Below are 16,355 nucleotides of genomic sequence, written 5' to 3' on the forward strand. Positions count from 1 at the left end.
GCCTGATGTTAGATATGACATGACCCGCGTTTTTCTTATGTTACATTAAATTGAGGAATCTGAGTGCTTTCCTACATATAACAAGCTTAGTGGGTTGGTTTTATTTATAGTCTTACCTTTTACTCCTTAAATTCCTCCCCAGATACTGTGAACATTTTCTAATCCATAAACTGTCAATTCCACAGACAGGCCTATTTCACATCACCAAGTTCAGCAGTACTAGACAATAATGCCAATTTCTCCAGGGTTTTGACAGATGACCTTTACATTCTGACCTTCACTGAAACTGTCACTGTGCTCTGTTCTGGTTGATGAGTTCCAGTCCCACTGCTGAACCAAATCACCCTGCTCTCACCCTAAATGCCCCTCTATATCATCCTCCTCTCTCTGAGCTCTACAGGACTCACCATGTCTGGCCTCATCAGGGCAAGAAGCAGACTCTACTCAAAGCTCTTATCGCTGCCAACACTGAGGATCTGGAGGAGTCAGTGAGCTTGGATGACTGCTGCTAACATCTGTTCCTCGAGGCTGCATGGGCTCGTGTAGATTAATTTGGCGGAATTGATGGCGTACAGATTCCACCTTCTATTATACCATTGCATGCACATGAGAGTCGAAAACCCCAGAAATTAAGGAAGTATGCAGTGTAATATGATGTATGGAGTTTGCTCATAGTTAGAATGGCCTCGTGAATATCTTTACAGTGCTGGACTGCAGTATTTTAGAGGTACATGTTCTGTGCTTTGGCTCAAGAAGGAGTTTAGTTTGGCTAATCTAATACTCATCCATACTTTGTTTACCCTCTGTTTCCCATGTCCTATGGGTGTTTAGTTACAGTATGTAAAGAGACAGCTTCAGTTGGAGTTATTTTCTGTATTGAAACAGAGGTGAGAAAACCCCTAGTGAATTAGTTTCTGCTGTAGAATATTAATATGATATATAATATGTAGAATATTCAGTTAATCCCCTTGTACTTAGTACATAGTGTAGTACTGTATTAATCTCTGGGTTATGCCCTAATATAAAAGACAAAGACAATGACAATTGTCATTGTCTAATGCCAAGACAATTTATGACTTTTAAAATAAATAAATACATGTATTAATCACTTATTAAAACGTGACAAAGGCCATTTGTAGTCAAACCACATCTTTAGGGCAATGGGCAACACAAGATGTCCACAGTCTCCCTTCCAGTTCGTTCACTCAGTGTACTTCAGTACATTTCTGAGTCATGCCATTTGCAGAAGCACTCTCCTGCCATGCCTGTGGTGGTGTTATGGATCAAGAGTGGGCAGAAGGATGAATAATGGGATTTGGAGAAGGACTGTGAGGAGTGGTGTTCATGTGTAGTTCACTATAAGTAGAAATGGGGATACTGGTGGATTTTAGCAGGATCAAGCCCCTTCTGCCTACTGGCACTATTGATCAAGAGCCCATAGAAATGGTGAGGATCTACAAGTACATTAGTGTGCACTTAAGAGTACTGCCAACATGAAAGATGTTGGGTTGCTCTCAGGAAAGGTCTATGTTGATATTAAAAACATGACTACAGCAAGAATAAGACAGACTGCAGCTCTGAAATGGTGGGATTTGAATTTAATGGTATTTGCTCCTATGTATGTATTTGCGTATACGATTTAATTACCTGACTTGTGCAGGTCAACAACCACTTGTCTCTTTTGTGTTGAATGCGTGTTGGTTTTTTCCCTATGGAGATGGATGACTAATAGGTATTTTTGAGAGAAACTGAACAAGTAAGGGGGGCACTGTTACCTTGCACCTTTCTGGTAGGGGGTTTGACTCCAACCTCCGCCCTGTGTGTGCGTGGAGCTTGAATGTTTTCCTTATGCTTTGGGGGTTTCCTCACCCAGTCCACAGACATTCGTTGTAGGTTGATTGGCAATTCCAAATTGTCTGTAGTGTGTGAATGTTTGTGAGATTGTGCCCTGTCCAGGGTGTCCCCTGCCTTCAGCCTGTTATCGGCTCCAGGCTCCCCTGAAACCCTGTGTAGGATAAGCAGTATGGAAAATAGATGGATTCATACAATACAAATACAATTACTTTAAAAGGATGATAATTTGTTTGAATTCATTCTATATAATCTCTATAATTTTCCAGTGGCAAAAGCAGAAACCTGTGTAGTTTTCCCAGGTACTTTAATGAAATTCACTAATTCAGTGATTCAGTCTAATGCTTGCTTTTGTATTGTTCCAGTTTTCTCCTGATGTGCCTACTATAGCCCTTAAACAATAACAAAACACACCTTTGCTCCTTTGCGTTATCCTCCTTGAGAACAAAAGCGCTCAGACTCTCAGCATAAAACCTCACATGACCAAGCTTGATCTTTTTCTCTTTTTCTATAAGACACACTAGTATCCCTGTAAGTACCTCCATCTAGAGGCATTCTGAATATAAATAGCTTACCTGTACAGTCTGAAGCTGAAATCCCGAATCCTTGTGTAGTCTTACACACACCAGCTGTTAAGATTATTTATTAAGACTCTGACATGGAGCCAGGTTCCTGCGAGCTTTGAGTGCTGCCTGGAGCAGCTTCTGAGCCCACATTCGCTTGTCCTCTCTCTGCTTGTGCATTGTTCAAAAGCTCACACCATCATCAAGCCCTCATCTGCTGAGGTAAATATTAGCCTATGCATGCTTGATGGCAATTTAATGCAGCCATTAATAATCTAACACAATCAATATGCTCTTACTCCTAGCCCCAAGGATGAATGGGCTCCGGCTCTCCTGCTGTCACGCTGTATAATTTTCTCATTCCTACTGATGGTGGTGAACAGCTATAGTAACGGTCCACCTGATTAGTGATTAACATGTTTACAGGGTGAAATAGTTACAGGCGGCAAAACAACATGCAGCCTGGCTCCTTAGAGGCAAATTGCTCAATGGCTGATGTCTCTCTCTTTTTTTTTTTTTAAACAAACAATTTGATTTGTATTCAGTTGGGAACATTGCTTGGGTATAGAGGAGTAAATAATGCATAAAATAAATATGTGCTTTAAGTTGAAGGAAAGATGAAAACATTTGGTATTGTGCATCTAATTAGAGGAAGCTAATGGCTCCGATGACTCCCACTGAAGCAGCTTTGAAAATTATTTAATGGAAGACCATTATGTTTGTATAAAAGTATACATATTCATGAAGGTCATGTTTAGTCTGATCAATTTGAACTCATATTTGTCCATGCTATGTTGGTTTTCCTGCAGCTTATCGTGTACTGTTGCTTTCCTTTTAGAGAATTTCAGCTTAGGGAGCAGTGAGACATCAAACAAGGGATATTATAGATGCATCATTTGGTTATGTATATTTCATTGAAATTATCTATTGTAGAGATACAAGCATTTTCATTGAAATTTTCATGACAAATCAGCATTGTGTCTTGCATTACTAAAAATGTATTCTTATATATTCTGCTACATATCATAGTTTCATCTTGTTGATCTCATTTGGGGCTGCCCTGGAAGCGCTGGATGCTGAAAGGTGAAAGGTCATAGGAAGGATTCTGGCCCATGCTCAGCTCACACAGCACCTTGCCTACAATTGGACCAAACTTAAAGCCGTGGCCTGTGGAGATACAAATCAGATTTTTGTACAGGTGACACACTCTGTAGAAAATATACCGACCATTATGTGTAGTGTAAGTGGGGCTTCAGAAAAAAATGAAGTACACAAGGATCTGGACAGGGGTGCACGGTGGCTTAGGGGTTAGCACGCTTGCCTCACAACCTCCCTCCAGGGTCGGGGGTTCGATTCCCACCGCTGCCCTGTGGGCTGTGCGGAGTTTGTATGTTCTCCCCGTGCTACGGGGGGGTTTCCTCCGGGTACTCCGGTTTCCTCCCCCAGTCCAAAGATATGCATGGTAGGATGATTAGCATGTCCAAAGTGTCCATAGAGTATGAATGGGTGTGTGAATGTGTATGTGATTGTGCCCTGTGATGGACTGGCAGCCTGTCCAGGGTGTACCCTGCCTTGTTCCCCATGCTCCCTGGGATAGGCTCCAGTTTCCCTGCGACCCAGTAGGATAAGCGTTATAGAGAGTGGATGCATGGATCTCGACAAGATTCTCATCTTGCAAGGAGAATGTCATTATGCACATAAATTGTCAGACAGTGATGTATAAATTAGAGTTACAATATATATATATATATATATATATATATATATATATATATATATATATATATATATATATATATATATAATATATATATAAATATATAAATAAAAGATGTTCTGAAATGCAGTGCTTTCAGAATGAGGCTTTTGAAGTTCTGATAGCTGAGTGGCCGAGTTTCTGTCAAACAGCCCTGTGTGATGATTATGTGACAGGGTAGCCATGGCAACCGCGCAGCCCTTGCTCCGGCGTAGCAGCTTTTATGTTAAGCGCATAGTGGACAATAGAAGGTTGTTCCTTCAAAACAGCCTCAGAATTGGAGTCAAATCATTGCATGCTTTGAGATTTTCAGCCAACGAGACACACACACAGCAGCCAACGAAAACAGCAGTGTGTAGGAGAAGCAGAGAGGGCAAATGCAGTTATTACAGTACACAATAGAGAAAAAAAGAGGAGTGGAAGGTTGATAACAGGAATTTCTCAGTTCCAATCATAGGCCTAATGTTGAATTGAGGATAGAGAAAGAATAAATGCCATAAATCATTAATGGGGTATGTGCTGGAGAAGCAATCCCACAATCCTCACTCCAATGGTCCCTCTATCTGAGAACAATACAGAAATGAAATACAAAATGAATAGCTTTCCCCAGTATAGCCCAATAGATGCTTTTATGCCACTTCTTTCCTGAAGCCTTTAAAATGAAACTGTACTAGAAGTGTCCTTTCAGTCGATGGTCTGAACGGAAATTAATTAGCCTCGTAATTAGTTAAAGGACGAGACAATAGGAACAGATGGATTGAATGCCAGGAGAACCCTTTGGTCCCAGAGAGGCAGCTATGGAAGCATGCAGCGGCCCAGCGAGCCACAAGCATCTTTAATTAGAGGATAAAAGGCATGTGCACTGGGGGATCCATTCACCGTCCTTCATTGCTGCCCCAGCTCAGTCCCTCATTAAAAACTAAGCCAACATTTTACAAGTTTGTGTGTGTGTGTGTGTGTGTGTGTGTGTGTATTGTGTGGCACTCAGACATGGGAGTGAGAGGTTTATTACTGCTGACCTGAGAACCCAGCTCCAATCACAATGTTGCTGTAGGTTGGGTGGCGGTCCAGGACAAAATGCTTGTCAGGTGTGACCTAAGAGATCAGGTAAACAGAGAGAATTATATAATAATAGCACTCTTCACAGAGAAAGATTCACTACATACTTCACTGAATGCTTTTAATGAGCAACACTCGAAGCAAAGAGATCAGAATAGAATTCAGCTTTTAAAAGAATTTCACTTTTCAGAAGTTGAGAAAATCCGAGTTTCACTAAACTACTTCCTTATGTAAACGTTACACAAAATGAGGACAACCCACGTGTGATCAAAAGGGGAGAGATGCCCACAATGGGAAGTCACTATTCGTTTATTTTAACATGCATATGTTTTAAATGCATATTACAGTGTGTGCACAAGCCTACCATGAAACTAATATTTAAAGCTATCATGGATTTCAGGTGTATTTTCCCATCATTTTTTCAGATACAATCCTATAAACTGTTTACTGTCTTTTTTTGTTATTGTAAAGGTTTATTATTTTACTAAACAAAGAACTCTTTATATTCATTTTCCATTACACCCCAGGTACAGGAGGCGTGTATCATGAAGCGTGTTTAACATAGCTGCGATCCTGACTAAATTCTTGCTTAACAAATTCAATCATAGTGAACTCTCACAGTGTTTGTTAACAACTGCAATCCAGCTTTAGACAATCGGGCAATGATTAGTCCTAGTGCAGCCAACTGTGTGAGACTTTTCTGTGGCAAAACAAGAAATCCTACTATATAAATGTGAAGCACATACAGCAAATCCCAGCAAAAAGCAACATTTTTTAATCATGCCTCCGCCCTGTTTGCACAGAGTGTGCATGTTCTCCCTGTACTTTGGGGGTTTCTTCCGGGTACTAAAGTTCAAAAACATCTGTTGTAGGCTAATTGCCAATTCCAAATTGTCTGTAGTGTGGGAATGTGTATGTGATTGTGCCTTGCGTTGGGCTGGCACCCTGTCCAGGGTGTCCCCTGCCTTGTGCCCTGAGTTCCCTGTTAGGGGCTCTGTGCGACCCTGTGTAGGATAGCCGGTTTAAAAAATGGATGGATGGATGATATTTTAGATTCACTTACTATAATATGCAATATGCATTCAATGGCTCAACTCATGGCTTGTATAGACTAAACTGTCTAGTTATAATTATTCTGTAGTTGCAACACCAGCAGTTTACATTGCTGTTTTACTGTTCTATATCTTAATTTGATGTCTAACATAAAAAAGAGAGACAGCTTGTAGCAAATTGAAAAATAAATAAATAATGAGACCACCAGTGCCAGAAAAAACTCTAGCAGTGGGCTTTGTCTAATAGTGAGTAGTTTACCGTGGTGGGATGCCCTAAATAATACTAATAATACTTTGATAAAAAAAGTATGTGTATATGCTGTATAAAAGAAATGCTAGTAAATAGGACTGAGTGTATTTCTCATATACTGTCCAGGTAAGGAAATTTGTGTGTTCTTTTTGAAACCAGCACAAACAGTTATGAAGCCCAAGCATAGAGGTGTATCAAAGCAAGCAGTGTACAAGAAATACAAGCTTTCATGTAATTAATGTACTGCTGTATTTGGCTGTTGGGGAAAGATAATAATGTGGAGGAACAGTGAGTTCCATTCTTTCGAAACTGTCAAAGGACCTCCTTTATAGCTTTTCTAGAAAAAAAACGTGAAAAAAAAACTTTAATTGGGGAGCTAGAAATGTTGAAATAATAATAGAAAAGGTACATATTTATCTCTCTCTAAATAAGGTCTTGTATTGTATTGTTTTTGTCTCTGTCCTGCAAAGAGAGATGTAATAAACATTTTAGTGATACAAGTTCCTTTTTTACCATGAAAAAATTAGGCAGTAATGTTGGTTGTTGTCTTTGCCATCTGGGTGGTCATGGCTGATATGATGTACCTCGTAAGTGTACGATATGTAACTTCAGGTAGGTAAATTGCAGATATAATGGGGGAAAATGCACATGTTCAATGAATAACTATAATATCCCTACCTATTATGTATAGATTACTGAATAGGTTGTATTAGGCAAATGGTCAAGTCATGAATAGCCTCAGAACTGATGGCTGGAATGTGAGTGCAATCTATAGCACTAACATCGTATATCAATCTCTTTTAAGCATCTGTTAATTTATTATTGGGGTCATTCCATCTCAAGTGGTCAATAATTGCAAAGTTGGTTGCTTGAGGCTGGTTTTTCAAATCTGGCCCACAATATCCACTGTCCTGCAGAGTTTACCTCCAACCTCAAACTCACAATTTTTTACAGTAGAATGCTACTACAGAGCACTTATTTCTGTGAAAATTTCAGGTTTGTATCTGGTCCCACACCAGAGATATTCAACATGAAAGTGAGGGATTTTTTTTTTAAATTGCACTTTCTGGCCCCCATAAAAAAGAGAGAAATCACAAACCTGAAATGGTCTACATGCACACTATACTTACCTAGGTACCCCCTAAAAATGAAGACTGAACTCGAACCCTTCCCATTATAAATTGACCCTAAATGTGGAACTGTGAGCAATCTTGGCCATTACATTTGGGCTTAAGTTTTAAGTCTAAGGAACATGACTGTGCAAAATGTTTATATATTCCTATGTACCTTGTAATGTGCTCTAGAGATCAGTTTTTGTTCCAAGGAGCTCGGACCATCCTGAGCTGAGATATTGAGTTGTCCGTAAACAGCTGTATAACCAAAATTTGTTGTGTGACATGACACAAAGATGGCTGTCGTATTTAAACCAAGTACAAAAAAAAATTGTAATGGGCTTAGCAAGCTGTAGGTTTGCTGAGAAAACCCTTTTAGATAGTGGAACAGTGAGAGGCTAATGGTGAGTGTTATTTGCAATATCATGCTCTAAAATACAGCAAAGATAAAATATTCCCTCAGTGGAAATTCTATATCTCTGACATTAAAAATAATCGGGGAAATCCATATGACTCCTAAAATCTACAAGTGACCTTTTCACATTTTATACGCATACAGTAAATCCATTTTTAAAGAATGGTGAAACTATTTACACTGTGTGCGCTTAGTAACCTACATCTGGGAAAAATGTGTGATTTTTCTGATAGCTGTCTAGCTGTTTACACTCTCTGATCCTGAACATGTCAGCTGTGTAGTATACTGTAAGTCAGCACAGCTTGATAGAGGAAATCCAGGGTAAAATCAAACCAAGCTTAAATATAACCAATAAATCCTGCTTTGTGAAACCAGCCCTTGGAGTCGTTTAAAGCTTCTCCTTTACATGCATGCCCAATGGGTCCTATGCAATATAGTGAGCCTTGCCTGTGCGTTATCTTTAGCTTAAAATAACTGTATACTTTCTATTGTACCATCTGGTTGGCAAATTCGAGTCATTAGCCCTGCTATAAAGTAATAAGTGTATCCATCTGCCAGTCTGCTTTTACTTAGGCTTTAACACTCAGTGGACTGGACTATGTAGAGTATATGTGTGTAAAGATCAGTAACTCACCGTGTACATACAGCTCTCCACAACAGCAGGCACAGGCACGATGCCAGGCAAGCAGCGGCTGATGTAACTGGACAAAACATCAACATCCTGTCTATCTGTCTGTCTGTCTCTCTCATCCGGCTCCGTCTCACATCCCGTGTGGCAGCAAATCTGAACATGACACACATGACTTGTAAGTTTTATAACAAGAAAAAGACCCCCAACAGCTCCATCTGGAACCTGAGTACAGCAGTACAGCTCCATATTACATCATTTCTAGTTTACTCAGAGGAGCTGATAGGCAGACAAATCCAGGCTCTGGTGGCTGGAGCGAAGATACATCTAACATGACTCATCCATCTGTGTCATGCATGTTGAGCATGATGAGCCAGAGAACTCCCACTGAGGTTGCTGCGAAACAGGGTCCATGAGCAGGAGAAGACGGATTAAAGGAGAGGGCCGACTGTTGCTTTTTAATCCAGCGTGTTTTAATGAATAGAGAAAACGCCATGGATTTGTGGATCGGTCTAAGAAATGGCCTAATGTTCGACACCTTTCAGTGATGTGTGATACCTTAGATACCTCAGTGATGTGTGATACCTCAGAGTAATTTTTCATTTCTATATGGTGCAAAATGTTAGTGTTTTATTTAAGACAGGACTACATACTCATGTACATACTGCACAGCATATAGTGTATAATACACCATTTGAGATGCGTCCTAGGGGCTGTAAATGCTCGTCGATGAGCTGGGCAGAAATTCCCAGCTCCTTTCACTCACCTTCATCAGTCCTGGATATTCATTGGATGGAAGGCCGTAGATATCATGCTCTGACTCTTTTGGCTGCATCTGGATGAAGCAGGGAAAGCGATTACTGATGCTGTAGGAGCCTGGAACCTTCTCCTTCCAGTAGCACACATTTATCCTTAGCACCTGCCGAGACATACAGACAGAGAAAGGTTTGTTGTTGAAGCTGTTTTTGATCCAAGAGCAATTATCAAGAGTACTGTTCTCCTATTACTGCAGCATCAGGAATATGGTTTTAATTAAATGAATGTACACTGATATAAATCACTTCTTGAGAAAAGTAATAAGTATTTTAGAAGTTCTCGCTTTAATGAACTGTCCACCCTGCTTCCTCATTCAGAGATGATAAAAGCCTAGAACAAATCCAGACATCACACATAGTCCCACTTACTTGGGTGCAGCCTCTCAGGTCCCTGCCTTACTCAATAATGCAAGTCCAATTCAGAGACCAATTCCAAGCTTAAACAACACCGAATGACTCACCATCGCCTCTGTTTTGGTGTATGACATATGGAGGATTGTTTAAATATAAGTCTTGCTGGCTCATGGCTGGGACACAGAAAGAGAAATACCCTGGCTTGTTTGTTCTGAGCAGTGGCTGACTTTTCAGGCTGACCTGGGGTGATGCCAGTCATGCTCTGAAGGCTTGTGTGTAATTCTCAGCCTCTGACTTCATTGCTGCACTATGGTGGAAATGATTTTCCTTCAGATAATGCATCGTGACCTAGAGTCTAGCATTCACTCCAGGACAGGATTGTTGCCATATGAATTTTTAAAGGCAGATAAAGATGGAGCAGGTGAGTGAATGTACGATGTTGTCTGCCTGTGGTTCAGTGAGAAGTTGTCAAGGCAGAGCTCTGGTTTAGTCAGTACCTGCAGTGGAAGCTGCAGTCCAGTGTGGGAGAGAAGTGTTTTGGCCCAGGGACCAGCTGTTATTACCAGATTCTTAGCTTGGTACGTGCCAGAGTCTGTCGTTACTGTGATTAAATCACCCGGCTCAATATTAATCACTTTCTCTCCATCTTTTATTACACCACCATGTGACTGAAACACCATCTGGAAAGAAGAGGGGGAAAAAATCCTAAAAATGGACAAACCAATAACAAATAAACTGACATATACAATCACAATATAATTATTGGAATCATAATTATTGGCACAATTATTGGTGCTTTTGTTCTGCACCATGGGGAAGACTGTTGAATGTAAGACAGTAAGACAGAACCAGTGTTCACTGTAAAATATGGATACTGAATCTTTGATACTTTGGTGTTATTTTATGGCTGGTGCTGGTCAATGGTCTGTTGTGATGGTTGATATCATGAAATCGTTCTTTTACTAAAGAGTCTGCTTTCCAAATGGTTTAGATTTACACATAGAGATTCAGCAACACAGTGACCCAAATCTTGCATTCAAATCAGCACAGAAATAATTGCAGAAACACAAAATCAATGTTGCAATGACCACCTCAGTCTCCAGGTTTAAACTGGGTGCGATCTGAATTGAATGGCCAATTGAACCTGCATTACAAACCTAAGAATACAATGGAGGAAATAAGTATTGAACGTGTCATCATTTATTTCAGTAAATATATTTCCAATGAGGCTATTCACATTAAATTTTCACCAGACTTTGGTATTAACTCAAGAAATCTACACATATAAAGAAATCCAAATATTTATGTCCATAAATGAAGTTATGTGTAATAAAGGGGAATGACACCTTGGTAATGAAAAGCCTTTTTACAGACCATCAATAATAACCCAGCTGATATTAATTTGCACAGATAGAGGGTATATTTACGTATGGATTTCAGCTGGTTCCTTGCCTTACCTTGCTTTGGAGAACTGCTTTTTCTTAGCATGTTCAATATTTTTTTTCCTGTGTCATTCCACTTTATTACACATAACTTTATTTATGGACTTTAATGTTGTGAATTCTTTATATTTGTGGATTTCTTGTCTGGTGAAAATTTAATGTGAATAGCCTCATTGGAAATATATTTACTAAAAAAAATGTTCAATACTTTTTTCCCCCACTGTATACCAGAGCTTGAAGTGTTCAAGATGAAGATCACTCAAGTGTTCTGCAAGGTTCTTTGGCATTAGAGGAAGAGGCTCAGTGCTATTATTCTCTCCAGGGGAGACCTTACAGAATATTAACCATTGAAATGCTGATCATTTCAAAACGCATTTTTTGAAATGACGACGACTGTATAACTTAATAAAACATGAAGTGTTTGAGAAAATATTTTGTTAAAATATAATAAGCACCACTCATATGATTAAACTTGAAATATCACTGTGTATGTGTTATTCATTTTATATGGTCATTTTTGTTTGTTTTCATGATAGATACCAATAATTCTGGTAGTAAAAAAAAAATATTCCATGTATGTAAAGCTTTTCTATCAGTAAAGAATCTCTGTGTGGACAAGTTATATTTCTTGTCAGATGTACTTTGATCTGGGTGCAGAGCAGAATGATGATAAGACAGCTGGGTGGACTAGAAAGTGTAGGCCAACTAATGAGCAAGAAGCAAGAACTGCTTTTAGACAGTACCATCAGGGAGCCTACCAGTGCACTCTGATGATCCAGTGTAGGTCAGACCAGCCTGAGACTTGGAGAACATTTTCTGTGTGCAAGGTTAGAGTGCTATAACAGAAAAGCCAGAACCAGCTACATTGACTAATGATGGCTGTCTTATCTTTAAAACTATAGTGCATGCTTAGGACTGTGGTACAGTTACATGCTGGGAGGTCACAGCCATAAAAATACATCTCAGATCATTAAAAAAAAAAAAAAAAAAAAAGACACTGGCTTATAATATGATGGCAAATGTACGTCATTTTATTCAAGGTTAATAATGGTGTCTGGTGCCTTATGTGCACCCTATAAAGAAGATAAATCTTTTAAAATAAATGCACAGAGGAGAAAATAGCTGTCTGGCTATTGAAATAAAAGTGACTAATTGCTTTGTGCTTGATGGTGCACTTAGAAGAACTTTTCTCCTCAAAGCTTAGTTCCCTGTGAAACATTGTGCTGATCTGTCATACTCTAATGAAATGAAATGACAAGTGCTCTTTATCTTTTTTTCACATTTTAGAGGAACAGGCTATAATGACAAGCCATACTTAAACTCTTTCTATAACACAGGCAAACGCTGAGAAATTTAAACTTGAAGTTTGAATTCAGAATTCAAAAAGTGCAATGAATATGTTAAACATAAACAGACGTGTTCTACATCAATTGATGAACCCAACGGTTCAAGTCTGAACTTAGAAACAACGACCTCCTAGCTTCTAAAAGTATACTAGTTTTAATAACTACTTTAAAAACATATCCATAGTCACCTAGTGACCTACAGAAAGAGGTTTAGAAGTGGCTGACCTGGGCTGCTCTGAGTGCTCGGTCTGCGTACAAAACTCCGGCAGTGGTTTCCACAATCGCAACATCTCCACTCGTCAGGTTCACATTGGGGATGTGTTGGCTGAACTCGAGTCTCTCCAGCACCACAGTGGGAACCTTGTTCCTCTGCATTGAGCTCTTAATGAGCTGGAAGTTCTTTCCGTTCTCTGGACTCATCAGCAGCAGGCCAGTACGCCTACAACATATGGCACAGTGTAGTTAACTTTTTCATTTAGGCTTGTAAATGAATCACTATTAACATCCAAGACAGCTGGAATGCCAAGATTGGCCATTTGGAATGTGTCAGGAAGTGACTGAAGAGACAAAGACAAGCTTAAAGGAAAAGAAAACGATGAATATTGGTTTACAGTACGCCTACTTCTACCTACTCCCATAATGCATCAGCTCAAGTTTATAGGTGCAACACCTTGAGTTTTATGACTGTACACAGGAAGAGAATTGTGACAGGCTGGCTGTGTGTTTATAGCCTGCATACATCAACACCTCTTGTGTCTCTTTAACAGATAACTGGCATGTAAAGGCTACTCACATTTTACAGCTGTTACGCTCACGAGGGATTCTCTTCTTCAATACTGTATAGGCAGCCAGTCTGGATGTTGAACAGAGAACTGTAACGAAACAGTTTCTCGAAGGATTTGTCCACATCTCGCATATTTCTTGTCCACAGCTAGTATTTACATTAGTTTACATACATATTACATATTACATATTAGTTCAAGTGCACTGGTATGATTTGAGTGGTGGGTCTTTCTCACACATCAGTGACACTAACAAGGCATTGTAGTGGGAACTGCTGGGACTTCACTGCTGGGTTAAGAATAGTCTAAACAAATATTCAACGAAAAGCAGCCCATTGGGCATTAAATATCACTAATAAAGGGGTATTAGTGAATTAACACAACGTTATTCATTCATTCATCTTGAGTAACTGCTTTATCTTGCTCAGGACTGCTGTGACTCCTGGTAACACTGGGTGTGAGACGTGGGTACACCCTGATGGGAGGTCAGTCCATCAAAGGGCACCATGCACACACTCATTCACACTTAGCAGCAATTTGGAATAGACAATCCTCCTACGATTTTGAGAGGTGGGAGGAAACCAGAGAACCCTGAGGAACCTCCGTACAGCCATGTGGGGAACATGAGAAAATACACACCTGAGCTCAGTATCAAACTGGAGACGCTATGCTTCCTACTGCACCAATGTGTTGCCCTTAATGCAAAATTGTACAGTATGTGGAAAATAATCAGCTGGAATAATGGTTCCTCTACAAGGTAGATTAAAAAGCATGGTATGTTTAGTAAAGTATCTCATGAATGTTTTAAATGTTCTAAAACCCAAGCAACACAGCTGTATATGGTTCACTTATACCAGAGCCACACACAGACACACAGCTTGAATAGAGGGAAGTGGTGGCTCAATGGTTATGACTCTGAGAATCTGCCCAGAAGGTTGCTGGTTCAAGCCCCCGCAATGCCAAGCTGCCACCATATCTCCTCCAGGGGTGCTGTATCATTGCTGACCCTGTGCTCTGACCCCTGCTTCCTAACAAGCTGGGATATGCTATTTCACTATGCTGTAATGTATTTGTGACAAATAAAAGGACTTCTCCTTGAGAAGCCAAATAACTTCAGTGGTGAGTCTGTGATGGTTGGAGTAGATGAGGTGATATCTTGTGTGATTTGTTTAAGCATAATCTAAATGTACCTAATACACTGGCACACACACGCACACACATACCTGTAAAGCATCACTCCTGCCTCCTTTTCCAGCTGGGTCCACAGCTGAAAGCTCTCCTCCATCATGTGTGTATAGAAGTCTTGTTCATAAGCTTTCCGGATGATGCGTGTCTGGCCATGAGAGCTCCCACGGGAATGTGGCTGGACAAACTGAGGACACACACACACAGCACACCTATTCAACACACTGATTCTATAAGACTGGAGCACAAATGCAGTGCACCAAGTTCAATGAGTGAAACACCTACAGCATAATAACAGATCTTATAATGCAAATAACTCTGTAACAAACTGAGCTCAGCTGCTACAGATACAGTATGCTTCTATCTTTTTCTACAAATATCACCAACTTGCTCCAGCAGTAGAGTTTTCTTGTTATTTTTGGCGAGGTGGTAGGCGGTCAACGAGCCCTGAATCCCCGCTCCTATAACTATACACTCGTATGCCATGTTGAAAAAGAAATGCTGTTTAAAATGTGCTGCAGTGTACTTCGAGTACAGACCAAAGTTCTCACTTTACACTTACATAATCACTGCTGGCACGCTGTAAGACACACCCACTCAGCACTGTTTAAAGGGGACTTGCTGTATAAATGAGTTACACTGTGAGAAATGTATGCAGAGTGATTTAGCAAGCCCCTCAGCAGACTCGTTGATTTTCACCACTAAGTTCTTTGCGCATGCTCAGTGAAAGCTGTGTGTAAATATATGCACAAATCTAATCAAATGTTTGTATTTAATAAATCCTACACATCCTGATCCTACATCTGTTTAAGATTCGTGTGTATGCTAATAAATGAGGGCCCTGGACTTTGCTTAAGGAGATAGGCACTATAAAAAATCTTCCCAAGCCATTTTTAATGCACAACACACATGTGGAAGACTCAAGGGGGAGAACTTGCTCAAGGTTCTTTATTTGTCACATACATATTACATAAGTGTGATGTAATGTAGTGAAATTTTTTTCCTTAGTTCCTCGTCCCACGGTGCAATAACCAACAGACCAACAATGACTATGGATATACACACATGATAAAATAAGGATGTAGTAAAATAATAAAATACAGTAGATGTAATGAAATATAATAGACTGTAGAATACAAATCTAAATATAATTGACCCTTCAACCATTCTGGTCAATCTCCTTTTACCTCTCTCATCAACAAGGCATTTCCGACCGCAGAACTGCTGCTTACTGGGTGTTTTTTGTTTCTTGCACCATTCTGAGCAAGCTCTAGAGACTGTTGTGTGTGAAAATCCCAGGAAATTAGCACTTATAGAAATACTTAAACCAGCCCAGTCTGGAACCAACAATCATGCCACAGTCAAAATCACATTTTTTCCCCCATTCTGATGGTTGATGTGAACATTACCCGAAGCCAATGGCCTGCATCGGCATGATTTTATGCGTTGCATTGCTGCCACATGATTGGCTGATTTGATAATTGCATGAATGTGTAAAGGTGTTCCTAATAAAGTGCTCAGTGAGTGTATATTTAAGGGATTTTTAACTGAAAGTATATTATTCAATTCAATGCAATTTTATTTGTATAGCAATTTTACAGTGGACATTGTCTCAAAGCAGCTTTACAGAAACATTTAAACATGGGATACAGATTCATGGTATACGGATTTATCCCTTTGAGCAACCCGGTGGTGACGAAAAACTCCCTAAGATGCTATGAGGAAGAAACCTTGAGAGGAACCAA

At 39.8% G+C, this 16,355-nt stretch overlaps 1 protein-coding gene across 3 annotated transcripts; it reads right to left on the minus strand.

Annotated features, from left to right (window-relative positions):
- Window positions 1–3,304: 3,304 nt before the first annotated feature.
- pipox (pipecolic acid oxidase) lies at window positions 3,305–15,169 on the minus strand. Of its 3 annotated transcripts, none has more exons than XM_017491722.3 (9): window positions 14,998–15,169; window positions 14,649–14,797; window positions 13,437–13,496; window positions 12,869–13,082; window positions 10,353–10,535; window positions 9,453–9,605; window positions 8,693–8,842; window positions 5,190–5,265; window positions 3,305–3,581 (listed from the first exon to the last, which is right to left on the minus strand). In XM_017491722.3, exons 1-9 carry the CDS (start codon window positions 15,094–15,096, stop codon window positions 3,460–3,462), a joined length of 1,206 nt encoding a protein of 401 aa, XP_017347211.1. In that variant the 5' UTR covers window positions 15,097–15,169; the 3' UTR covers window positions 3,305–3,459. The 3 variants fall into 3 exon arrangements, with proteins under 3 accessions (XP_017347211.1, XP_017347213.1, XP_017347212.1); XM_017491724.3 differs by having other exon boundaries at window positions 14,896–15,004; XM_017491723.3 differs by lacking the exon at window positions 13,437–13,496.
- Window positions 15,170–16,355: the final 1,186 nt, after the last annotated feature.

Source organism: Ictalurus punctatus, chromosome 17 (genome assembly GCF_001660625.3).
Source record: "Ictalurus punctatus breed USDA103 chromosome 17, Coco_2.0, whole genome shotgun sequence".
In the NCBI taxonomy this organism is placed as follows: domain Eukaryota; kingdom Metazoa; phylum Chordata; class Actinopteri; order Siluriformes; family Ictaluridae; genus Ictalurus; species Ictalurus punctatus.